The 27,063-nt window shown below is 46.6% G+C and overlaps 1 protein-coding gene across 2 annotated transcripts in view; it reads left to right on the top strand.

Annotated features, from left to right (window-relative positions):
* Positions 1-1,003: 1,003 nt before the first annotated feature.
* Reep1 (receptor accessory protein 1) overlaps positions 1,004-27,063 on the top strand; it is a 106,424-nt gene continuing 80,364 nt past the window's right edge. For both annotated transcript variants that reach the window (XM_038320435.1, XM_038320436.1), the window contains exon 1: positions 1,004-1,129. In XM_038320435.1, the coding sequence (XP_038176363.1) occupies positions 1,098-1,129 (32 nt within the window). In that variant the 5' untranslated portion in view covers positions 1,004-1,097. The remainder of the gene's footprint in view (positions 1,130-27,063) is intronic.

The following is a 27,063-nucleotide window of genomic DNA, read 5'->3' as shown; positions in this document are numbered from 1 at the left end:
TTTCCAGTGATACTGAATGAAGGGACGCCATAAAACTCAGTTATCAAGATAAATCCTTTATGATGCAGTGGTTTTTAAATGCATGAAAGTGTTTATACTGAATACACTTTCCATTCTGCCTAAGACGCCACAAGGTTCTGCAAATGCTACTGGGCTATGATGTAGACAACGTTCGGCTCTCATAGCCCATCTGCTGAGGCTTGAAGATGAATCAAGCCAAGACCGATGTATATATGTATGTACACAGAAAAATCCAAGGTGTGGGTCTACGAGACATCTGCCCTGGTTAAGGTGCCTGCTGCCATGCTTGATAAACCAAATCTGATTCCTGGGACCCACATAGAACTGACTACTGCATGCTGTCCTTTGACACCCACATATGTGTGGTGGTGCATGCATACATGCACACACACGCTCACACGCATGCACGCACACAAGTAAATGAGAGAGACATAAGGTATCTGCAGGAAAAAGAACTAAAGGGACAAGTGGTGAATGGTGATAGGGTTGCAGACAGGGTACAGATTGTGCAGGGACACTAGAACTGTCAGCAGGCAGACGCTTGCTGCGATGCTGTAATGATGACTTAAGGGGTGCCAGTTGAAGATGTCAGGTTTCTCCTGAGGCTAGGGCATGATCTAAGTGAAGAATGACAGAATCTCGTCTAGACAGGTGTAGGCAAGATTTCAAAGTCCAGAACCAGACCTCAGTTTCCCTACCTAGTACTGAGGGTGGGGCAGCCCTCCCCGGGGGTTCCGAGGCCCAGCCCACTGGGCCACTGCGAGGCAAGGTTCCACGCGCGGGTGCAGGAGGACCCGCCCTGGCTGCAGCCTTAGGGCTGGGACAAACCGAGCAGGGGCGGGTCGCGCGGGTGCCCTCACCGCTAGCCGCCCAATCGCCGAGGGCCCGCGGAGCCCCGGGGGGCTGGGGCAGCGGGCGGAACGTGCCGCGGCTGCGCCGACGCGCGAGCGCGGGGCCGGGCCGAGCGGGCGCGCTCAGTCTGGCGGCGGCAGCGGCGCTCGGACAGACAGACGTGCCGGGAGCGCAGCACTGCCCGTAGCTCAGCAGCCGGGGCCGCGCCCGCCCGCCCGCCCGCCATGGTGTCGTGGATCATCTCCAGGCTGGTGGTGTAAGTGGCCTCTTCTCCTACGTCTCTTCTTCCCTTCCCTCCGGGTTCCCCAGGTCCGTTTAGGGCCGCGTGCCCCTGCGAGCCACCAGCCCCGGGTCGCTAGAGCTATTAATACCCGGCGGTCGCTAAATTTAGCAGGTACAGTAGCTGCTTGGGGACGCGGGGTGTATGAGGAGGCGTAGGACGCGCGGTGCTACTGGCCCAAGGGTAGCCGCGGGCGCAGGCGGCGCCTTGCAGGGGGACCGGGGCGTGTGTCCCCGCACACTGGTGGAGTCGCCCGGGTTGGGCGATGCGCGTCTCGCCTTGCCTCTGTTGCTTTGTTCCATTACGGGTGGGGCGGATTTGCAGGGGCCAGGAGTGGGTGCCCGCGCGTCTCTCTCCTTTGGGAGAAATGCCCTGGTCTCATCTGCCGCCGCGTTTTGTCAGGTGAAAATGACAGACAGACAAGCAAGAGATGCTGCCTGGAGGGGTCATTGCGGAGACTAGTAGTCAGAAGGAAGTGGGGCGCTCAATGGAGTGAAGAAGATACTCCTTTTTAGGTTTCTCAAATAGACAGAGGCAAAGGCAGGTGGTAAATAGACTAGTGTGCATCTTGGAGTAGAAAGAAGTCTTCGTCCCTCTTGTCTGCTCTCGTTTGCAGGGATTTAAGAGACAGGGACAGGCACCTCTGGGAATGCACGGGAAATTTCCAAGTGACAGACAGCAGTGATACCCCACCACCACCACCAAAGGGCGGTGGCAGTGACACCTCCCAGACGGTGCAAGAGAGCAGAGTCATCTGGGGTGAGGCCGGTATGAAGTCCTTGGGGAGGTGTGATGGGGACTTTTGCTGTTTTCTCGCCTCCCACCTTTCTTACCTGGATCAGGACGATTGATTTCCCACCTACTCAGGGGACCTGGGACTGAAATGGGTCTGGGGAGGTCTGGATGAGGACCACGTGCCCAGCAGTTTCTTTGTTTGAGAAGGAAGGGCTATTAACCCTCTTTGACAGTGCGGTATCACCTCCCATTCTCAGCACACCTCTCTTCTTTGCTTCTTGACTGATATTTCAGAGCAGCCCAGGGTGGCTTTCTTTAAAGGCCTAGCCTTTGTCTCCCAGCCACCATCTGCCCTTTCCTCCCAAAGTCCAGCAAGTGACTCCACTCGGGTCTTCCCAACAGCTGTCGCTGACTGCTGGGGGTTTCCTCTGTACCTTCAGGGGGGTATGTGAAATATTTCGATTTCTGTGGCATGACTGGCATCAATAACACAGATAAGCCACTGGCACGCCTTGCCACGCCTCGTGCCTGACTAAAGCTTGTCTTGCCTTCAGTGGCATTTTCTTTCCTGAAGTCTTGTGATATTTGAATTTGCTAGTGGCCTCTGGGGAACCTCTGGGTGGAGCACTGGCATTTATTTCCTGGCCTGGTGGACTTTCTGTATAGGTCCTCAAGCAGCATCATGCCACTGTAGTGGTTTTCTTAGCATCCCCCACAGAAGAGGCAACAGGGCGGGGAGAGGTATAGAAAAGATGTGCAGTGTTGGGAGGGGTTGCAACGACACCGTGATGTTACCTCCTGAAACATCCACACCCTGAAGAACTGAGACACCCGATGGCTTAAATGACCCTGAGAGTTGCCCCTCGGGGCTACTGGTACCCTCTGCACCCAAGATTGCTGGGATTTGGAGCAACTTGAAAAGGTCAAGGATGCTTCCAATCTTGTCCCTAAACCATGACATAAACTCAGCATGAATTATTAGCACCAATTTTAATCAACAATTCCTGGTTCACATTAACAATACCCTTTATGGAATATTAGCGGGTGTAAACAAACTGAAAACCAGCTACATCTTTGCCTCAGAAGACAATCTCATGATAATTTAGGGGAGTTATAGTCTTTAAGAACATAACTTGTTCTCATATGTTTATACATATATTTGTATTTATGATGCAAGGAAATAATCGATTCAGCCCAATATTCTACAGAGGTAAAGGGTAAGGAGCTGGGGGTGGGGCTGTGATATTGCGTTTAGAATCAAGAAAATCCATGGTTCAAATGCAGTTCTGCCTCTTGCTAGCAGATCCCAGTTCATAGCCCTGAGACCACAATCTCAGTTCCTAAGCTAATTAACTGCACATTGCTGTTGTAGAGGTTTCAATAACACTTGCCATGTGGATTCCCAACACCATGGAGAACACTAAATCAATGGTGATTCCCTTCTGCCCTTGGGGTGCTCTGCAAGGGGATGTGAGCACTCTGCAGTTTTCCAGCTGGGTTCTCAGAGGGACTTTGCATTTTGATACTCTCGTTCCATATGAACAGCTCCCCTTTATTTTATATATTGGGATTCCAGATAAAACAAAATTGGATAATGTGTGGTTTATTGCTAATAAAAACCACCAATCCAGTCCTCTACCCTCCTCTATAGATCTACAGAGAGAATGCTCCTTGCCCAAGGTCAAAAGACCAGCTGAAGAAAATGAACTCAGGATGTTGGGTCTGATGGATCCATGGTCAAGGATCCATGATGATTACACAGAGGCTATCTCTTTAAGGCTTCCTTAGCACTCTGGTCTGAGCTTGTGCGACGGTTCTGTTCCTAAGTTCCATTTCCTTCCTGTGATCAGGCTTTGCAAAGTTTTGTCAGTCACATCAAAGAATATTTAAGGAAGACCTATCGCTGTGTTTAAGCATGGAGAGGGAGTGTCTTCCTGTCTTTATGGTCCCAATCATCCAACCAGAGTCACTGGGACAAGCTGATGCTGTTGATGTCCTTTCTGCCACTGGCCATGAGTATTGTGAGGGCAGCAACTGTGACCTGTTCCCCTCTGCAGCCCCTGTCCCTCCAAAGGCAGCAGCAGCTCCTCACCCTTCCCCTCTTCCCTCTCGCCCTCCTCTCCTCCTGCTTTAAATTAAGTACCTGGCATCTAAGGCCACTCATCGAACGTTGATTTGTTGAAGGAGCCCAGAGGCTCCAGAGGCCCTGGATACAAGGAAGGGATGTAGCAGAGCCATCTTCTAAGGATGGAAGTATCTGGGCATCAGGCAGGCTTGTGCCCAGTGGGCAAAACTCAATGAGTGCATGCATTTGAGAACCTTCCTCCTGGCCGCCTGTCTTCCTCCTAATTCCCTGGGCTCAACCAGGGAGAAATTAAGAGAGTCAGTGTAGTAGCAAGTGGACCTTGTTAGCGCCTAACTGGTGTCTTTATGGGCATGGGGCTGGTTTAGGATTTGCCTCCTACCTTCTCTTGTTTCTAAACAGGGTCTCCTGTGCCTAGGCTGGGCTCAGACTCTTGTGTGCGCTAGGAAAGCATGCTACTAACTGAGCCAGTCGGCACTCTTGTCTCTCAAGGCCTAAACGTGAATGAATCTCACACTGGAGACAATGCCCGTGAGTAAACTGGTAGAGGGGCGCACAGAGGCTCTTTGACTCAGGGGAATGCGCCCTTTTGAAGCATCCCAAGGAGCGAGTACTCATTGTCCCTGACAGAGTTTTGGCCAAGGTTCAGACTTGGCAGAATGGACCTAGAGCCTCCCGGCCACTGTGTGGTTAGAAGACCCAAACCTACCTTACTACAGGGGAAAAGGAAAATCTTCATCCGGTGAAAATGTGTGACTATCTAATGGATATACTGCGAAGAAAGGTATTTCTGCCTTGTACGGCTTCTAGGATCACTTATTGTCTCTGCTGTGCTGAAGATGGAACTCAGGGTCAGTGTGTGAGGGGCAAGGCAAGGGCAAGGCAAGGGCTAGGCAAGGGCTAGGCATGGGATCAGCACAGGGTAGGCACAGGCTAGGCAAGAACCCTACCACTGGCTACACTTGCAGTCTTTTGCGTATTTTTTTAAGTGTTAGTTTCTGGGGCTTGGGACACAGCTCATTTGTTAAAGAGTCCTTGCCTAGGCTACTCTGAGCTCTGCATCTTATAAACATGGTATGGCATCTCATCTCAGTAATCCCAGTACTCAGAAGGTGGAGATAGGAGGGTCAGGAGTTCAAGGCCGTCCTTATCATGTTTAAGACCAGCCTAGGACACCGGAAACCTGTCTCTAAACAAAACAAGGGACCAGTAAGATGATTCACTGAGTAAAAGAGCTTGCCTGACAACTTGGCTTTGATTTCCAGGACCCACATGGTAGTTGAAGAAAGGCAGCGCCCAGAGTTGTCCTCTGATCTCCACACATGAGCCATTACACAAGCATCCATACATTCACACAAACCAAAATCTAACTTAAAAAGGGAGGCGCTAGTACGATGGCTGAGCAGGTAAGGGTACTTGTTGCTAAGCCTAACGACCTGAGTTAGGTCCCTGGGACCCACGTGGTGAAAGAGAGCTGACTTATGCAGGTTGTCCTCTTACCCCAGTGTGGCACACACGTGCATAAGATGTGGTGATACTCTTCAAAGTTAAAACAAACAAAACCATTAGTTTTAGGGAAGTACAAAGTGATGCTGAAGTCTGGCTGGATCCCAGGAGTAGGATTTGGAGCATGATGGCATTCATTCTGTGTCAGGGATGGAAAGGAGAGGGGACTGGGAGGGTGCCTGTGGGCTGTCCTCAAGCTGTTCCCCCACTGTTGCAAAACAAATGCGAAGAGACTGAACCCTCAAACAGAAGTTGCCTTTTTCTGGGGCTTGCTCTTAAAATCTAGAATGCAGAAAGATAACTAGTAGAGGGTTCTTGTTTGTTGAGGATGTATCTCCTACTGCAGCTGTGTGGGACATGGTAAAAAGAACCAGGTGAATGTTCAGTTGAGTTGAAAGAGGAAAGATGGTGGCTTAGAAGAGAGCACGTGGGTTCTGGTCTCCACACGGAACTTCCCTGCTGCTAAAGTCCAGAGTGTTTGAGAGATCAGACGGCCAGCATCACCTGAGAGGTCCTAACAACTCCAAGAATAGATACACTTCAAGGCTGTCTCCTTCCTCACCTGGGTCCAGAGTGCCACAGGGTTTGTAAATATAAAAACCCTGCAGGAAGTGACAGTACCAGCTTAGGTGACACCACAGATCTTTGTTCACTAATCCTGCCTGTGTGCTAGGAAGGGGCCCTGGGACCTCCTAAAATGTATCAGTGGGATTAGCTGGCAAGGGAGGGTCTGAGTGGTTATCTCCAAGTCAGCCCCTCCTTTCTGAGAAGAGCCATCCTGGGAGAGTGTACTGTCTGATGACAGAAAGCTATGAAAATCAAGAAGATGGCGCTGTCCTAGTTTCTCTGTGTAACAGCTCTGACTGTCCTAGAACTCTCTGTAGACCAGGCTGGCCTCCAACTCACAGAAATCCACCTGCCTCTGCCTCCCGAGTGCTGGGATTAAAGGCGTGCGCCAGCACTGCCCAGCTCTAGTTATTGCTGTAATAAAACGCTGAACAAAAGCAACCCAGTGTGTGTGGGGTGGGGGTACATTTGATCTTACCATTCCAGATAACAGTTCATCGCGGAGGGAAGTCAGGGCAGGAACTCGAGGCAGAAACCTGGAGGCAGAAATCGAAGCCATGGAGAACTGCTGCTTACTGACTTGATTTATTATTATTTTATTATTATTATTATTAATTGGCTTGCCCAACTACTTTCCTATACAATCCAGGACCACTTGCCCAGGGGTGGCACTGGGCTGGGCTCTCCCATGTTAATCATGAGTCAAGAAAATGTCCCCATAGATTTGCCTGTAGACAGTCTGATGGAGGCAGTTCCTCAGTTGAGGCTCCTTCTTCTCAGGTGTCTCTAGTTTGTGTCAAGTTGACAGAAACTAACTGGCACAGACCCAAATGCAAGCCAAATGAGCCTGTGCAAGGTACATCCTTGACAGTGGACTGCCAAAAGTACTGCATATTATGGCCACTTCCTTGCCAAGTTTTTTTCCCTACACACACACACACACACACACACACACACACACACGCACAATCCCATGCGCAACCCCCAAACTATAATGGCAGAATCACTAGATAGGTGAAGAATATGTTCCTCTTACTACTGGGCTGGAGAAGGCGCCCAAAGGATTGGAAGAGGAATACTTATCACAGTGTGCTCTGAGCTCGATGATCTCATCTGCCACCACACAGACATACACTATTGTCCTTTTGGGGTGTTTTAGTTCTCATCCAAGCAGTATCCTAGGAATATAGGGGGAAAGTGTGTGGTGTGGGGGGGGCACAATTGGAGTGTTAGAAGAAATATTTTCTTATTTTCAATTTTTTTTCGGTGCTAGTGATCAAACCTAGAGCCTTATAATATGTTTTACCATTCAGCCACATCTCTAGCCCCAGAAGAAATCTTGACGGGTATCTTGTTACAGCCCTTCAAGCATGGGCATAGATGCCTAGAGCAAACATTGCACTGCTGTTTCTTATGATCCCTGTGAGGCTGCACAGAATACTGTCTGGAGGAAAAGCCTGCAATGGGAAGAAGTCTAGTCCTTTCAATGGTTCCTTCAGGGAAGAAGGAATTAGTTGCTCCAGGTTTGATTGCTGGTTCTATCCCATCTTTACTAGATTTGTGAATGGAAGCATTCCTTTCCTGAGTTAAGATCCCTCCCAGCATCTGTCTGTCCTTCAGCAGCAGCCACTGCCAGTCCCTCTCTGCACTGCACTGCACACCAGGGCCTTTAAAGCCAGAGATGCTGCTGGCTGTCGAGCCTAGAGGCTCTATATGGCTGCCTCTCCCCTCTTACAGCAATCATGCATAATTTCCATTTTTATCTTTTCATAAATTTTATATTATTTAGTTAGTTTAAGACAGTGTTTCATGTGTCCTATGCTGGCCTGAAACTATGTAGCAGAGGATGATCTTGAACTCCTGCCTTTACCTCTCAGGTGCTAAGATCTGCGGCTCTAATCCAAGGCTCTGTACTCTCTTCCAACCGAATGAACATCCCCAATGCCTCCTTTCCTTTTCCTTCTACTGGTAACAATTCACTTATCTTTTGCCATAGGCATTCTCCTTTGTCCTAATTCTGTTTAATTAGTTGGAGGTTTTTTTTTTTTAATTAAAAAAAGTTGAGTGTATAGGTGTTTTGTCAGCATGTCTGTGTGTGCACTGTATGCATACCTGGTGTGCCCTTGGTTCCTCTGGGGCTGGGATGACAGTCAGTTGTGAACTACTGATGGGTGCTGGGAATGGAACTCCAGTCTTCTGGAAGAGCAAACCGTGATCTTAACCACTGAGCCGCCTCTCCAATCCCAGTTAGTCATTTTTAAAGTCAGGGTCTTGTTGTGTAGTCCAGGTTGGCCTTGAAGGCTGAATGTAGCCCAGTGTAGCTTCCAATATTTAATCTTCCTACCTCTGCCTCCTCAGTGTGAACAGCCAAGCTCCATGCCCCAGGGTATCCTTATACACTTATTTTTTTATACTTGTGGAGAATGATGGGCAGTCCATTAGGCTGCAGCCAAGTTTCCCATTCCAGATGAGGACCCACCCTGTCCAGTCTCCCTCCATTAAGCTTGAAGAAAAGCAAATGACTTAGGTCTAGATACGTGCTTTGGGGGGCTCGTCTTTTGCTTCTTTAAATTAGAAGTATCTCTCTCACTCCCCTTTCTCTTCCTTTACTTTGTTCTGTTTTGAAATAAAGTCATCTGAGGAGAGCTTGAGGACACTGAAGAATCACGTGTAGTTTTAATTTCTTCCTCATTGAAGTGATCACATTCCTTGTTGTTGTTGTGATCAAATATTTGACCAGAAGCAACTGAAGGGAGAGTGGATTTATTTGGCACAGTTTGAGGAAATACAGACCATCATGGTGGAGCCGGAGGTGGCTGGTTACATTGTTTCCACAGTCAGGAAGCAAAGTGAACAGGAAATGAGATTGGGCTATGAAATCTCAAGGTCCATCCCCACCGACTCACTTCCTCTCTCAAAGCTCTCGTCCTAAAGGTTCTACCATCTTCCAAAACAGCACCACCAGCTTGGGAACTGTGTGTTCAAACACGTTGGCTTACAGTGGACACTTTAGAGTCAACCATACTATCCCCTGACTGAATAAAGGTGCCCTCTGGGTTTCCAGGGTCCTTGTAGTGTCTGATACTCTGGCTTGTGCTCTTACTGCTCCTTGAAGGCCGTATCTGTTCCGTTGTTCCCCCGTCTGCAGTAGGTGGCTGGTAAGCTCCTGTTGTATGTGGGTGAGCTAGGACCCTCTCTCAAAGACTGGCCCCAGCCGCATGGACTTCTGGAATAGCTGGGAAGACAGCATTCAGGGCTTCACCTAAGGCCTAAGGAATCTGTATTTTTATGAAATCCTCACACAGCTCGAGAAGTTTGCTGAGTCGGGAGACAAGCTACATCACAACCCATATGAAAGAGAAAGGAACAGATAATCTCAGGCTACTGCTTTGGCTGGAGAACTGGGATTCAGGCTCCTCATCTCTTCAGGGAGGACTAATTCTAAGAGTCGCACCCTAACTTCTAATGAGTTTCAGATGATGTGATTGGGTTCCACTAACCTAGAGCTCAGGGCTTAGAGCAGTGGTTCCCAACCTTCCTAAGGCTGTGACTCCAACCACAAATTATTTTCATTGCTAACTTCATAACTGTAATTTTCTACTGTTATGAATTGTATTGTAATTGAATAATAATAATAATTGAATAGTTTTCCCATGGTCTTAGGTGACCCCTGTGGAAAGGTCATTTGACCCCCCCAGGGGTCATGACCCACAGGTTGAGAACCACTTACCTAGAGCCTTTCAAAGACAGGCTGATTAACTGTGAGCAATAAAAATAAGCTTTGTCACCACTGAGGTTTAAATGGGCAAGAATGCCTGCCATACAGAATATCAGGCTGGGCAGGTTACATACACCACTCGGAGGAGCATGCATGTAGCCTGCCTAGAAAGAGAAGCTGGTTAGACATGACTAATTGGTGCTGGAGCTGGTTAGACATGACTAATTGGTGCTGGAGTAGATTTCTATAGCACACTAGGACCTGTTCTCATGAGCACAGGAGATGTAGACCCACTGGTCCATGTGTCTCCAAGGCGTCTGAGCATACTCCAGGCCAGGCCTAGTGGCACACACCTTTAATACCAGTACTTGGGATGCAGAGGCAGTGGATTTCTGTAAATTCGAGGCCAGCTTGGCCTACATACTAAGTTCCAGGACAACCTAAATAGTGAGACTTGACCTAAAATGCAGGATTAGATTCCTGTTTCTGGGAATACTGAAGGAAGAAAAAAAATGTCTAGAAACCTTTCCTTAATAAAGTGAATTAGAAATTAAAAGAAATTCTAAGCCAGGCAGGCTCATTCACAACTGTAATCTCAGCACGCAGGAGGCTGAGGCAGGAGGATTTCAGCATGTTTGAAGCCAGCTTGAGCTCCATAGTAAATTCTAAGTTAGTCAAAAACCAAACATAACAAATAAAACGTCTAAGAATATGAGATAACATATAACAGCACACCTCTTCAAAGGTTTAGATGAGTTGTTTGTTTAACAAAGGGAAAGACCCCCAGTCAGGCAGTCGAGACGCCCGAATTTAAGCTCCAGTTTCCATTCAGCGACTCCGTGACCCCAACAGTTTCCCAAAGACGGAATCATAAGTCATTCTTCTTTATGTCTGAGATGCCCAGCTAGGGCCTAGCACCAAGGACATGATAAATAATGGACACTGGATTGATGATTAAGTCAGCTAAGAGATGAATTAATGATTGGTATTGAGAAAGGATAGGAGTCCTCACTATTTGTTTTAGTTTGGTTCTTTAACGTTCCAAAGGCCTTCATGATTGACAGTCAGGTTTGTGCCCAGCACCTGAGAAGGCCAGAAGAGCATGCCAAGTACCTCAGTGCTGGGGACTGAACCTGAGTCTTTTTGCCAGACCAGTAAGTATTCTTAACCACTAAGTCATTTCTCCGGCCCCACCCAACCCCCTCATTTCTTGAGGCAGGATTTTTCACTGGCCCAGAATTTACTGAGCAGGCTCGGCTAGCTGGCCTGTAAGCTCCAGCCCTGGGCTTACAAGCATGTGCCGCCATGCCTAACTCTTTTCAGACATGGGTCTGGGCATGAAGCTCAGGTCCTTTATCAACCAAGCTGTGTCCCAAACCCTAACTGTGGTTGTGTTTGTTTGTTTGTTATTGTTATTGTTTACATTCCCTGAAAACGTAATAGACTAAGTGTCTTTTTGTGTGTTTACTGGCCATTTATGTTGTTAGGAAAATTTCCTAACGCGAGCTCTCTGCCAACGCAAAATCCCAATCAAGCCAAATCACAACAAGCCAAATTAAAGGAAACACAGGATTTCTGCGCTCTCAGGTAGCCCAGACAGGAGCGGGGCCTCCAAAGATGGAGGCCAGAGACCGGGCCTCTTTATCTTGAAGTACCTGTTCAAATTTGGCCAATTTCCCCCTACTTTCTCTCATATGTAGGAGGAATTCTTTAAATAATCTGTATACTATTTTATTGTTATTTATATGTCACAAATGTAACCTCTCTGTCTGTAGCTTGTTCTCCCATTTTCTTTGTGATTATTTTGATGTGCAGAATTTCTTGGTTTCCATGCCATAGATCTCCAGGTGCCTTTGGAAGCAAGAAGACATAAGATTCCCTGGAATGGGAATTCCCAAATGCGAGCCCTCCAATGAGGGTGCTGGGAACTGAACCCAGCTCCTTTGCCAGAGGAGCATGTGCTCTTAGCCTCTAAGCCATGTCTCCAGTCCCTTACGTACAGTGCTGTTCATAGCCTATGAAGCTTCCCTCTCTGAACTCATAAGCCTATTGCGTTGTTCCTAGCTGTTCTACAGTATCCCCATTCACATGCCGTTTTTCTAAGCCATTCTGAGCTGGGTTCATGTATAACATGAAGCAGGTGCCTGATTTTTCCCATACAGAAAACCAGCTACCCAGTGCCGTGTATTAGAAGCGGGTCCTTTCTCTGCATTTCTGCAGTGGCCAGCCTACCGTGAATTGGATTCCCCGATGTGGGTGTTTCTGGACTCTGCTTCATCAGTGAATGCTTTGTCTGCCTTCACACCAGCACCACACTTTTAATTACTGAAGCTTATGAAGAGCTCAGCATCTGGCATGGCAGTTTCCGGCCAGTTTGCTCCTTCATGTATGCATGCACACACACGATACACACAGGCATTTTGTCTGGAACAGCATGAATGTACAGAACAATGAGAAGCTGGTATTTAGGTTCTCTTTTACCTCATAACTATTCATTGTTTTAAAAGTGTGTGTGTCTGTGTGTTTGTGTGTCTATGTGTGTATGCCTGTGTGTGTGTCTGTTTATGTGTCTCTGTGTGTGTTTGTGTGTGTGTTTGTGTGTGTCTGTGTATTTGTGTGTGTCTGTGTGTGTGTCTCTCTGTGTGTGTGTATGTCTGTGTGTGTGTGTGTGTGTGTGGTATATGGATTATGAGTGCCCATCAATAACATTTAATTTAATTTAATTTTTGAAACAAAGTCTCATGCTATGTAGTTCAAGCTGGCCAGGAACTCGCCTTGTAATCGAAGTTGGCACTGACCTCATGGAAATTCTCCTGCCTCGGCTTTCCTCGCGGAGTGCTGGGATTGCAGGTGTGACTCCTCTTGCCTGGCTAATTTCATCATTTTTGCTGTTAGCCCCATGCAAGGCATTTGTTCTGTTTACTCTTGGGTGTTTGGTATTTGTTAATACCAGCATTAAGTGTCTTAATGAACTTGTTATTTTCCAATGTTTACTAGGGGCTACAGCTTTGCAAATGTTAGATTCCAGAGGGTTGCTTCTCACCCAGCCATGTCTTTTGAGGATAGGGCAATGCCTGTCTTTCCAGTCATGACTTCTTCCCCTCCCATCACAGCAGTGGCAGGCCCCCCAGTGCCTGAGACTGGAAGTGGGGAAGGCAGATGTACTGTCCGGGCTACTATGTATACTGTGGTACTACGCCTGTAGTGCGGTGCCTGCTGTACGAGACAGTTCACAAGTCTCAGGCAAGGGGCTGGAGTTTTAAACACACAGACAGAGACACGGGTCATCCTTGAAACAAGAATGCCCCCCTTTATTGTGTTCCAGGGCAGCTTATATAGGGATCCTTAACTGGTAGCCACGCCCCAGCCAAAACCACCAGAAACCATTCCCCTGCCATCAGGAACTCCTGAGGGTCTCGTGCTCAGAGCAGCTGCAAGCATTACAAGTTGTTTACCAGAAATTCAGGATTTGGGGGTCCACAGCCCCCAACAGGCAGACATGCTTGTTTTGTTCGTGATTAAAGAGGGAATGTTTCTGGGTTTCCCCATGCTGTTCTTGCTGCAGGCTTTTCTAAAATGCCATTTAAAATAGCAAAATGAGATGTGTTCAGCGGCTCATTAGACATGGCTGAGGTGACACACGTGCCGAAATCTAGCTATGCTGCAGCTAGTAAGGGAACAAGATGGAAGAAAAGAAGGTGTATGCAAGACAGAGTAAGAACATTCAACATATAGCTATGAGAATACTTGGAGGGGAGACAGAGTATTGGTAATTACCAATATGTTTAGAAAGTGACTGGAAGGAGTTAAGTCCTAAAATAATGTTGACCTAAGGAGAAAAGAGGAATTCCATACCTCTGAAGATATCGAATCAAGCAAGAGTGGCTCATGTCTGTAATTCCAGCACTCAGGAAGGTGAGGAGAGGATGATCACGAGCTCAAGGTTAGCCTTGGCTACAAAGTAAGTTCCAGGACAGCCTGGGCTAAAGAGTAAGACCTTATCAGGAAGGGAGGGAGGGAGGGAGAAAAGAAAAAAAACAGAGAAGAAAAGAAGGAATTAATCAACAGTTTAGAATCTTCCCATAGAAAAATCATGTGTCCCTAATGACTTTAGCAAGTTCTACTCACTAGTTCAGGAAGAAACCCAGTCTTACACAAATGACCAGGAAGTCGAGGAAGGCTTGATGATAAAATTAATCTGTGCGCTTTGCCTCACTAGAGGCACTAAATAAAAACAACACATTCATTCATGTTTCCATCATTAGTAAATTATAATCTAATTTTTTGGAGTTACACTTATTTATTCGTGTGAACATATACGTGGAAGTTGGAGGACAGCTTCTGGGATTGGATTCTCTCCTTGTGCTGGGGGTTGAAGACAGGTCATCGGGCAAGAAGCCAGTGCCTTTACTGAGCCATTTCAGCAGCCCGTGTTGGGTTTGTCTGTCTGCCTTTCTTTCTTTTTAAATAAAGTCTTACTGTAAAACCCAGGCTGCTAGAGCCCAGGCTAGCCTTGGATTTGTAATTTTCTTGCTCCCTCATCCTAAATGCTGAGATTTTAGGTGTAATTTTTGCATTTTTATGATATATTAAAAATCCTATTTGGTTCTGCTGCAATAAAACTTGCCTTTGTATAATAGCTCTTCCTTCTACACATTTTGAACTAATTTTTCCCCTTTAAATATGTTTGGTACATTTATTTTATACTCTGATTTTTTTTGAGACAGGAATTCACTCTAACCAAGGCTGGCTGGAGCTTACTCTGTAGACCAGGCTAGCATCAAACTCATGCCAATGCTCCTGCCTCAGCCTCCTAAGTACTAGGTTTAAGATGTGCACCATTTTTTTAATTTTTAAATTAATTTCTCTTTGGGGGGGCATTAGAGGGAGCCATGGCACAACATGGAAGTCAGAAGACAACTTTCAGGAGTCAGTTCCTCCCTGCCAGCACGAGGGTTCCGGAGGGTTCTGGGCATCAGACTCAGGTCACCGTCACCAGCTCTGCTATGCTACCGGTGAACAGCTTCATTGCTTCCTATCCAGTTGTCTCTTAATTACAGTACATTGTTTGTATGTTTGTTTGCGTTATTCGCTGAGTTTGTATGGCTTAGGGCTTTTTCTGTAGGAATTTTTGGAGGCCTGGGTTAGAGGTGAGCTCGGTCAGAGTTTGTGCTGTGTGTCCAGGAACTCTTCCGATATTGGACAACTAGAAAGTAAATTTTTGAGTTAGATGCTCACCTCAAGAGCCACAGGCTGTGTAACAAAACCTCAGTGTCACACATGGGAAGCATCCCTTCAAGTTGTTGGTCAGGAGAGTCTAAGAGACCCCCCCCCCCAAACAAGGGAGTTACCATTGCACCCAGTTGCCCCCCAGAACTTAAAGGTAAGCCCTTATTTCTAAAGATGCCACATATTATAGAAACAGTCTTGGAGGACTCAAGCTGGGGCTGACTTGGAAGACTTCTCCCTAAGGACTAGCTCTCAGAATATCAGATGGTGCTGCATTGGCTGCCGAGGGAGAGGGGCAGTCAGTGGTCTTCCTCAGCTGTGAAACAACACCTGCACTGGCAAGAGAACCACGATGGTGCAATGGGGGCTCTTTTATCTTGAGGTTACCAGCAGTTGTCTAATTGGACTTCAGGCCCTCTCAACAGGGGAAAATTTATGTTTGACATTTTTTTCCCAACCTGGCTAAGATAAATTTGGGCTCCAGACTTTAATGAGAGCAGGCTGGAGGTTATAGTCTCTGGGAAAACATTATTTTTTTTCACCCAGTGTCACCACTAAAGAATATGTACCTTCAAGCAGGGTGGGATGTCTTTCTCTAGGTCACCCTTTTATTAATATTGGAGTTATTAATATTTTTATAACATTTTTACATATTTGTTTTGAGAGTGTGAACGTGCACGCACATGCATATGGAGGTCAGAGGACAACTTTGAGCAGTCAGTTCTTGCTTTCCATCATGTGGGTTCTGGGGATTGATCTCAAAGAGGTTTGTCAGTAGGCTCCCATACCAGCTGAGCCAACCTGCTGTCTCTGATCATGGGGTTCTTTGGAGTCAGTATTAGTTCTCTGAGGCTGCTATATCAAAGCATCACAAGCTAGGTGGCTTAAAATGAGAGAAACCTGGTTAAGTACAGGCCGGGCCACACTGGTGCTGGAGACTTGGGAGGGGGGATCCTGCATCTGCAGGATTGTCAGCAAGCTTTGCCTTTCTGTACCTGCTGTCACCTGACCGTCTCCTTACATGTCTGTCTCCTATCCTCTTCTGAAGGACACTAGTCATACTGGATTAGAGCCCTCTGTAATAGCATTGCCTTTACTCTGTTTCCAACTAAGATCATGTTCAAAAGTCCTGGGGGTCAGGACTTTAGCACATCTTCTGGAGGGACAGAAATTAATGCATGGCAGACTCTAATCCTTAAAGAGAGAGAGAGGCTTTTTTCCCCCAGAAAGTGTGTTCTGGGGACTCATATCGCCTTATTGATGTGGGACTCCCCTTATGTGCTAGGAATATGTTTTATTACCTTTGGTTAACAAAGAAACTGCCTTGGCTTATGGCAGGGCAGAATATAGGTAGGAGGAAAAACTAAACTGAATGCAGGAAGAAAGAAGGCGGAGTCAGGAAGACGCCATGTAGCTGCTGAAGGAGGAGGATGTCAGAACCTTACCAGTAGGCCACAGCATCGTAGTGATGCATAGATTAATTAAAAATGGGTTAATTTAAGATATAAAAGCCAGCTAGAAAGATGTCTTAAGTCATTGGCCAAATGGTGTTGTAATTAATATAGTTTCTGTGTGATTTTGTTATTGGAGACTGCCTTTTAATTTACCGGACACCCAGACCCAAATAATCACACCAAAAACTATATTAATTACAACATTGTTTGGCTAATGGCTCAGGCATATGCCTAGCTAGTTCTTATATCCTGAATCAATCTATTTCTATTAATTTATGTATCACCACGAGGCTGTGGTTTATGGGTAAGGTTCTGGCATCCTCCTCCTTCAGCAGCTACATGGCATCTTCCTGACTCCGCCTTCTTTCTCCCTGCATTCAGTTTAGCTTTTCCTCCTACCTATATTCTTCCCTGCCATAGGCCAAAGCAGCTTCTTTATTAACCAATGGTAATAAAACATATTCCTAGCATACAGAGGGGCGTCCCACATCACCTTGCCTGGGAATTTATCAGAACTGTGTGTTCTCAGCACACTGCCCCAAGGACACTGAATGAAAGTGCCTGAGGGTGGAGCTCAGGGATCTGCATGTCAATAAACATGTCTGAAAAGCTCCACGGGTCACCTTAGATCACATCTCCTGTACTTGCCACACATGATGGCTTGTACTCTGAAGTCCAACACTTGAGAAACTACCCTACTTTACTTTTCTGGGGCTCTTTCTTGACATGCTTTTTTTTGACCTCCAGGGCATCTCAACATTAATATGTTTGCTTAGCAAATTGTTTGTACTGATTACATCTTCAAATCTGAAAAATCTTTGATACAGAAATATCAGAAAAACAGTGTAATGAACAGTGTATCATTCTTTTTTTTTTTGGTTTTTCGAGACAGAGTTTCTCTGTGGCTTTGGAGCCTGTCCTGGAACTAGCTCTTGTAGACCAGGCTGGCCTCGAACTCACAGAGATCCGTCTGCCTCTGCCTCCCGAGTGCCAGTGTATCATTCTTATTTCAACAACACTATTGCACATTTTTTTTCCTGTTGAAGCATATACGTACCTGTAGCCATCGCAAGGCTACCCACACATTAGTGTCACTCAAGGACAGGATTATTCTGTGACAGCAGCACTCAGATTTGTTTGTCTCTGGGCTTCTTATACTTAAGAAAAAAAGAAAATAGGCTGAAGGTTCCGTCTCCCCCAAAACTTCTGCTTATATAGCTCCATCTTTCAGTATTTATCACATTACAATGAAAATGGAGGCACTTGGAGTATGTGTTTATGTTTGGGTTTTTGAGACAAGGCATTACTTGGCCTAGGCTGCCCTTCAACACACTGTACAGCTAAAGATGTCTTTCAGCTCCTGATCCTCCTGCCTCTGCCGCTTAAGTGGTGGGATTACATGTCTGCTCCTTCAGCATAGTTTATAAACTAATTTAAAGTGACAATAAAGAGCCGGTGAGATGGCTCAGCAGGCAGAAGCAGCGACTGCCAAACTGCCTCCCTGAGTGATCCCGGGGACCCACATGATGGAGGGAGAAAAATGATTCCTGGCCATAGTCCTCTGACTTCACACAAGTTACCACTGCAAACGCTAGCACACACATAAACACACACTGATACGGGGTGGTGTGGGAGAATTGTCTGTAATCTGTCAATCATGTTTTAAATAAAACGCTGATTGGCCAGGCAGAAAGTATAGGCAGGAAAACAAGACAGGAAGTAGAAGTGATGTAATGAGAACAGGAAAATTCTGAGAAGGATGAAGTTGATTCGTCCCATTCCTGCCCAGATCATCGGAACAGCAGGATGTGATCTGCCCCACTGAAAAAAGGTACTGAGCCACATGGCTAACATAGATCAGAAAAAAATGGGTTAATCAAGATGTGAGAGTTAGCCAGTGAGAAGCTAGAGCTAATGGGCCAATCAGCTTTATAACTTATAGAGATCTCTGTGTTATTTCTTTGGGGTTTGCCGGCTGTGGGGTACTGTGCGGGACAGAAACCCAAACAAGCAGGCCTGGCTTCCTTCATGTTACATGGGGTGGGGGAGAAGGAGGGAGGGAAGGATGGAGAGAGGTAGGAAAAGAGAATAAATACATTTTAATAAAAAACAATATTACCAGAAAAGAACAATGTCAAGGAGAGGACATTGTACCTTTCTTCAGGCCTCTTTCATATAAACATTTATTGTAGGTTTTTTGTTTGTTTGTTTTTTGTTTTTAAAGACAGGGTTTCTCTGTGTAGCTTTGGAGCATATCCTGGAACTGGCTCTGTAGACCAGGCTGGCTTCAAACTCTGCCTCCTGAGGCATGTGCCAACACCGTCTGGCTTCAAGACTGATTGTATTGGTCTTTTGGAAACTATGATATGTTTTGTCATTCAGCACAAAAAAATGAAACTCAAGAATATTGCCTTTAATATCATCATATAAATCCTTTCGGGCTGGGGAGGTGGCCCAGCAGTAAGACACTGGCTGAGCAAGCATGAGCCCCTAAGTTCCATTCACAGCATCCATGTTGCCTCTTACCTAAGCACTGAGGAGGCACAGATCCTAAGACTTGCCAGCAAATCTGACTTAATGATGAGCTCCAATTTGTCTCAGAAAATAAGGTGGAGGAGCTGGCAAGATGGCTTATAATATAAAGGGATTGGTGACCTGAGTTCAATCCCTGGACCCTACCTGGTGGACTCTTCAGAGTTGTCATTGACCTACACAAATATGCCATGTGAATATGCATTCATGTGTGCGTGTTTGCATGTGTGTGTGTGCATACAAGCACACACACACACACACACACACAAATGGACTTTTCTGGTTGGTTCTGGGCATATGACTCAGCCCTGCATGTGTTGGGCAAGCACTGTCCCGCTGAGCTCCATCTTCATCCCTAAGCCTGAGCACTTGCTGTTTTCCATGCTGGAGTAAGTCAGGGAATCTTGTCTGATGCTACAGGAAACCACGGCCCCTTCTTTATCCTTTATGTTTGAGGTTTGAAGACATCACTTTTATTTTAAAGTATGACATGCTGGCTCAAAGATGTCTCAAGCGATATTGGCTTCTGGGGAGTCTTGATCCAGCAGCTCAGCACTGGTGCCAAGTCAGCAGGTTCCCTGTTTGCTCTTCTGCAGCTCTTGGTGGCTGCTATATTGATATGACATGACCCCTGGCAGCCAATGGGCTTTGAATTCAGCTTTGAATTCATCTGAATTCCTAGCAGGGATCTGAGATGCTTCTTCTGCAGAAGCCCCCTAGAAAGCATCTTCTAGTTTGGTCACAAGCCTGCCATTCTATCGTTCTTATGGCTGAGAGATGGGCTATGCCAAGGGACTGAAACCAGCCAGGACCCACCAACCATCTGAGCATAGCCCTGGTGCTGGTGTTTTCTGTCCTGGATGGCTCAGCTCTGGCCAGCCTGCTCAACCTACCTGCGCCAGCCCCATCTCGGGCCAGACCATTCCCTGCAGGATCCTCCAAGCATGGCAGGCTCAGCACTTCCCTGGCGGCCAGCTCACCCACCTTAATGCAGCCCTGGGCGGAGAGGTGGTTTCCTTGCAGGGCCTGGACAAACTCCCCAGATGACACGGATGTCTAGGCAGCTGAGCTGCTGACACCGCACTGGCAGGAACGTGAGGTCAGCTGTGGTCCTTGCATGTCTGCCACCAGGCTGGGTGATGTCACTTGGGGTGGGAGCTCAGATCCCAGGAGGAAATTTTGGAAAAGTTTCCTGGGTAGAGAGTCAGAACCAGTTGCTTTGGGTTTGTCTTTCATATTTTCTAAGTTTCATTTGGAAACTTAAAGCGGTTTCTAAACTGTCCTCTTGTATGTTGTAGCATCCAGGGTCATGGATATGCTGGCTGGAGAGAAGAAACCATCTTGTGGGTTTGCAGGGTTTTAGGCTGGGATCAGTTGCCAACACTTAAGATAGAGAAATACAACTCCAGAAAAAAAAAAAAAAAAAAAAAAAACCTCTTGAACAAAAAGAAGTTCTGGCTTGGGGAAGTAGCTTTGTGAGTCAAATGCTTGTTTACAATGTGTGAAGCTCGGCTTCTGGTCCTCTGCATCTCATAAACTAGACAGGGACGGGTTCTTGCCGTCCAGTACTTGGGAGGTAGAGGAGGGAGGATAGGAAGTTCAAGGTCACCCTCTGCTACATAGTAAAATTGAAGCCAGCCTGGGATGCATGAGACCCTGTCTCAAAAGACAGAAGTTCTGAATGATTCCAGCAGGGCAGCACTGACTGAGCTTTGGGCGGCTGCCCCTGGGGCACAAGCTCCCTAGGACAGGGACTGAAGTCTGCTAATGGTAACAAGGGTCCATCCCTCGCTTTTCCATCACTAGCATAGATCTTGAGCCTGTATTTCAAGAGCAGCTGGGGGAAGCAAAAAGCATCAGTGTTTTGCCAATGAGGTCACAATGTTTCAAACTGGTTTCAACATGTTATGTAGAAAAGTTGTCATGGCCTGATTCAGTCCTGGCTCTGCTGCTTAGCAGCTCGGTCACTTGGAGTGAATGGCTTGCTTGTCTGGGTCCCAGATTCCCATTTCCAGAAATGAAGGAGCTAGGTAGCGTATTCCTCCATAAGAAATAGAATCTGAGAAACTGAGGAAGGAGAGGAAAGAGAGGAAGGAGAGGGAAGAGAGAAGGGAGCCAAACAGCACTAACAGAAAGGAGAAAGGCAGGGAGAGATGAGTCAGCAAAGCGCTGGCCTTGTGAGTGTGAGAACCAAGGAGGACCAGAGTTCCGCCCCTGGTGTCCACATCAAAAGCTGCATGTGGGGCCTGGGGCAATGGCTCATCAGTCACGAGGTTAGGAGTTCAGCTCTTAGCACCCACAGCTGGTGGTTCACAACCACTTCTAACTGGAGTTCCAGGGGACCCAACCCCCCTCGCCTCCTTGGGCGCCTATGTTCATGTGTACATACCCACACAGGCACAAACACGTGATTAAAAATGACACAGCCTTCCATGGTGGTGTGTCGTCTGTAATCTGTGCAGAGGTGATTCCTAGAGCATGCTGGCCAGCTTGTTTCACCAGTAGAGTTCCTCTTGGTAGAGGTCCAGGCCAGCGAGAGACCCTGTCTCAAAGAAAAGGGGCCAGACACCTGCGGACACATATTTGAGGCTGTCCTCTTCACCTTCACCCACAAGTGAGTGCACTCACACACACACACACACACACACACACACACGTGTGTGCTTTTATCTTCTGGTTTGGTTTTTTTTTTTTTTTTTTTTTTGGTTTTTCGAGACAGGGTTTCTCTGCAGCTTTAGAGCCTGTCCTGGAGCTAGCTCTTGTAGACCAGGCTGGTCTCGAACTCACAGAGATCCGCCTGCCTCTGCCTCTCGAGTGCTGGGATTAAAGGCATGCGCCACCACCGCCCAGCCTGGTTTGTTTTTTTGAAAATAGATTTTTTTTAAAAATAATTTATCTTGTCTTAGTTGAAGTTTCTATTGCTGTGAAGAGATGCAATAACTATTACAACTCTTAGGAAGGAAAGCATTTAATTAGGGCTGGCTTACAGTTTCAGAGATTTAGTCCATTATTGCCATGGTGAGAAGCATGGCAACATGTAGGTGAACATGGCGCTGGAGAAGGAGCTGAGAGTTCTATACCTTGATCCACAGGCACAACTTGAGCATATACAAGACCTCAAAGCCCACCTCCACAACGACATACTTCCTCCAACAAGGCCACACCTACTCCAGCAAGGCCGTAACTCCTAAAAGTGCCACTTCCTATGGGCCAAGCACTCAAACACATGGTCTATGGGGGCCGTACCTGTTCAAGCCATTACCCTTTCCCTGCTCCTCCCCATTCTCACATACACATGTCTACTCCCACACAGAACCACACTCTTTCTGCCTCTTCTTAGCAAAGAAAAAAAACAGGCATCTAAAGAATAACAATAAAGGCTGGTTAGTGGTGGCACATGCCTATAATCCTAGCACTTAGGAAGCAGAAGCAGGCAGATCTTTGAGTTCGAGGCCAGCTTGGTCTACAAAGCGAATCCCCAGACAGCCAGGGCTATAACACAAAGAAATCCTGTCTCAAAAAAAAAAAAATAGATAGATGGAGAGATAGATAGATAGAGCACAACACTATTAGATAAAAACAAGTCAGAATAGGACAAAACAACCAAAAGAAAAAAAACAGCCAAAGAAAAAGTACATGAGATGTAAATAGAAATAGAACACACATGTTTATACACACAGGAATTCCATAAAAACACAAAACTGGAAGCCATAATACATACACAAAGGACCTGAAAATTAAAAAAAAACAACCCTGACTAAACGTCATGAGACAAAGAAGCTCCAAAGAGGCCGTTGAGCTTATTTAGTGTTGGCTGTCTATGTCTGGGCATGGGGCCTGGCCTAACGAGTGGTTTGTTTCCCCAGGGAGACTCCCGTGGAGAAAACTAATTTTTCATTTGCAAGTGGCGTCATTTGAGACAGCGTCTGGGTTAGGCATGGGAGTGCGTGTCCACTTCTCCTTTCGGCTCTAGGTCCCCTCTGGTGCAGACCTGTGCGGCCCTGTGCGTGCTGCACAGTCTGTCTCTGTGACCGCATGTGTGCACCTGCCCTCTTGTGTCTAGAAGGCCTGTTTGCTGGTGTCCTCCATCCCCTCTGGCTCTTACACTCCTCCCTTTTCCTCTTCTGCAGAGTTCCCTGCGGTGAGGGATTTGATGGAGACAGTACTTCTAGGGCTGCGCATTCCAAGGTCTCTGACTCTCTTCATATTGTCTGGCTGTGGGTCTCTGTATTTGTTCCCATCTGCTATAGGAGAAAGCTTCTCTGAGGACGGCTGAACAAGGCATGGCTCGATAAGTATATCAGATGTTGTTAGGAGTCATTTTATTGCTGTGTTCCTTTAACAGAACAGTAGTATTTGGTTTTCCCTAGGTCCCTGGGCTATCTAGTCTCAGGTTCTTGGCCACCCAAGCAGAATTGTGTATGGGTTCCATCTCATTCTGCTTTAATCCATTTGCTTTTTTGGTTGCATTAATTCTATTTTCCAGAATCTTCCATAAAATTGGCTATTCATACTACAAGGAAAACAAGAGGCCTGGAGTACCTAAATGTTCACTGGGGTTCCTACCTGTATGGATGTTTGTCACTCTGGGTAGTTGTGGGTGGTGTACAGGGAGGACAGCGGACCTGTGCGTGGTTCCCCAGGCTTGGAGGCAGACTTAACTATAATAGTACGATGAGAACGAGCACTTCCGCCAGCACAGCAGTTACACTGGCTTGTATGGTCTCACTTAAGCCACCTGATGCACACTGACTTTTCATGCTCACAATGGCCGAGGAATGTGCCCAGCTCATAAATGTCCCAGACAGGGATCCAGTATGAATCTGCATATTTCACTGTCTTCATATGGCCCTGGCCTGGTTGTTCCTACACCCCCATTCTCCGTGAAGGGATCCCCCATAATTCAGGGTGGTGTTAAACTAAAAGTTCTCCCCCAGCTCCACTGTGACATGCAGAAACACTGGAGGATACACAAGTTGGTCCAGCCTTGTTCCAACTGCCTTTGCGATCCCCTTTTGTAGGGGGAGAGGCATGTTTGATATGGGCTGTTTGGAGTTAAGGAGAGCAAGGAGAGTGTGCTCTTACATTTGCCTGGCTCGGGTGGAGAATAGGTGTGATGTTGTTTGAGGGAATTTACTAGGAAAGGCAGACTTTGAGAGAAGGATCCAGAACTTTGCTTTTAGGCATGGGCAAGCCAGTGAGAGCATTGTCAGGAGTGAGGCCAGACGGTGTATCAATGTTGTTTGCTGTCTCCCAACTCTCTCCGTGTCTCTCCAGACCTTCAGAATGTGACTTTATTTGGAAATAGGGCTCTTACGATGTGTGTCAATTTAGGGTGAGCTCTCACTGGATTAAGTTTGGCCTGGTGTCCTTAGGAGACGGACATTTGGACAGATTTAAGATGTGTAAGGGAACACCATGGGACAATGGAGGCTGTGTGTTTTGATCCTTCTACACACAATGGTGACAGAGGAAGAGGCAAAGGAGAATTCTCTCCTACAGTCCTCAGAGGAAGAGTGGCCTTGCTGTCACCCTGACTTTAGATGTGAAGACTCCAGAGCCTCAAGAATAAATTGTTTCAAGCCATCAAGCTTGGCAGTTGCTGTCCAGTGTGCCATCCATTAGTCTGAAGTACCTGTTGGCCTTTCCTGGCCCCCTGTTGCAAAAGGGACCAAGGGCAGCTTAGCTGGCTGTGTCTTTGTGAAGCCAGGCAGCTCCAGGAATAGGTGATATACAACTTTGTGTGATGTTTAGAATCCCAGATAACCTTATTTCTTCACTCTTCCCATGGACATCTGTATTCGTTGCTTTTCTCGTTGCTGGGGAGAACATCTGCCAAGAGCAGCTTCCAGAGTGAAGGTTGTTTGGGTTCACAGTGTGAGGGCACAGTCCCTCATGACAGGGAAGCCATGACAGCGGAAGTGTGAAGCACCTGTCACACTGTATCCACACTCAGAAAGTGGTGCATGCTTGCACTCCGCTGGCTTTCTCCTTATTATTCAGTCTCAGACTACAGCCTCGCTGGGGTGGGCGGCACACGCCTTTAGGCAGGTCTCTGAGTTCAAGGCCAGCCTGGTCTACAGAGTGAGTTCCAGGACAGAGAGAAACCCTGTCTCGATTAAAAAAAAAAAAAAAAAAAACAGCCTCTGGAATTGTACCGCCAACATTTTGGGAATCACCCCAGCACAATTAAACTAATCTTGAAGCTCCCTGACACACATGCTCAGAAGCTTGTCTCCTAGAAGATTCTAGATCCTGTCAAGCTGATGATCAGTACTCACCTTCGCAGCATTTCTATATAACCCAAGCTTTCTGCGCCATAATTAGGTCATTTCTGTCTCCCTTGGAACACATATCCCTTCTCCTTCTCGGTCTATGTCCTATTCCAAATGCTGACTTTTCTACCCTGGACTTTTGTAGTCTAATGGAGATGCTTTGTTCTGGACCTCAGAGTACACAGTTCCAGCATCAGTTCTGGGCAACACCATACATAGCTGTCCTGAGGCTTTTATGTGTTTTCATGTTTAACTCATTAGTTCTTTGTTTGTTTACCAGCTTGACCAGTGTTGATGTGTTGCCTCTTGGGCTCCGTCTCAGCTCTTTAAAGGCAGATAGCAGAGTCTTCTTCCTTTTCTCCTAGATACTCTTTGTGCATTACTATTGAATAGATATAGGTATAGAAAGAAAGAAGTTTCTAAGCAATGACTGGAGTTAATTTTCCTGGCTTGAGAAAGATTAGAAAGAGCTGTTAACTCAAGTTAAATCTTTATCTTTGGGATATGTCCTGCATTTGTTTCTGTTGCTCTGATAAGATACCCTAAGCAACTTAGGGAAGAAAAGATTTATTTGGCTTCGAATTCTAGGTTCTGGTCTATGATTTGGTGGAAGTCAATGCAGAAAATTAAAGCATTGCATCCACAGTTAAAAGCAGAGAGTAAACTCATGGCACCTTGCTTGCTTGCTCTCAGGGCCCAGACTAGGGAATGGTACTGCCCACAGTAGACTTGGCCTCCCTCCATCAGTTAACTGTGAAGAAAGACAGTCTCCTACAGACTTGTCCACAGGCCAGCTTGATGTAGATAATTGAAGTTCTTCTTAGGTGGTTTTAGGTTGTGTCAAGCTGACAGTTTAACTAAGCAAGCACAGTCTAGATTGTATACTCTGTGTATATCACTGCCATGCAAATCCCTGTCCTTCTAGGAAGCCCAGCCTTGTTATCCAGAAAGCAAAAAAAAAGTCATTGAGATTTCAGAGTGCCCACTTCCGTGGTGAAACAGTGGCAGCCATGTAAAATAAGACAGACGCGACCCTATTCCTCAATGAGAATGTAGTGTTCTCAGAAAATACGGGCACAGAGCAAGTGAGTGTTTAAGTTGATTTCCTATAGCTTTTGATTATTGTGACACAGTCCAGGCAGGCCAGCCAGTCGGGCTGTGTTCCTGGAGGCCATGTTTGTTTTTCATAGCTGGCCTTCCTTCTCCGTTAGCTGTGACTAATTGAAGCAGATGGGCACCCGACTCAAGCTGGGTTAATTGTATTTCACCTCTCCTGGAAACAGATAAGGGATTCACAAGTAGCCAGTTGCCATGAACTGAGTTGTGTTCTACCAAAGTTCATATTCTGAAGCTCTGACCCATGACATCATGATATTTGGAGGTGGGTGCTTGGGGGAGATATGGGTATAAATATAATCATGAGGGTGGGGCCCTTTATGATGGGATTAGTGTCTGTATAGGAAGAGGCTCTCGGCAGACTTTCCCTCCCCTTCTCTCTTTCCACCATCTGAAAGTCAGAAGAGTTCTCATCAGAACCCAGTAGTGCCAATGACCTGGTACTTCCAGTGTCCAGAACTGTAGGGAAGTGAGCTTCTGTTTAAGTGTATAGTTATCAAGCCATGACAGCTGGGTCTGGCTAACGCAGTGGTTAGTTAATAAGTGTGAGCTGTGAAGAATAAGAAGCAGGGGTGCGGTTGGAGGGTAGCTCAGTAGGCAGTGTTTCCCTGGCATGAATGAAACCCTAGGTTAGATTTCAAACACCTGTGAACCAGGAGCGGCGCTATACCTGTAATCCCAGTTCCTAAAATGAG

The sequence above is a fragment of the Arvicola amphibius genome, chromosome 2, assembly GCF_903992535.2.
Source record: "Arvicola amphibius chromosome 2, mArvAmp1.2, whole genome shotgun sequence".
NCBI lineage: Eukaryota > Metazoa > Chordata > Mammalia > Rodentia > Cricetidae > Arvicola > Arvicola amphibius.
This window is presented reverse-complemented; position numbering and strand designations above follow the sequence as displayed.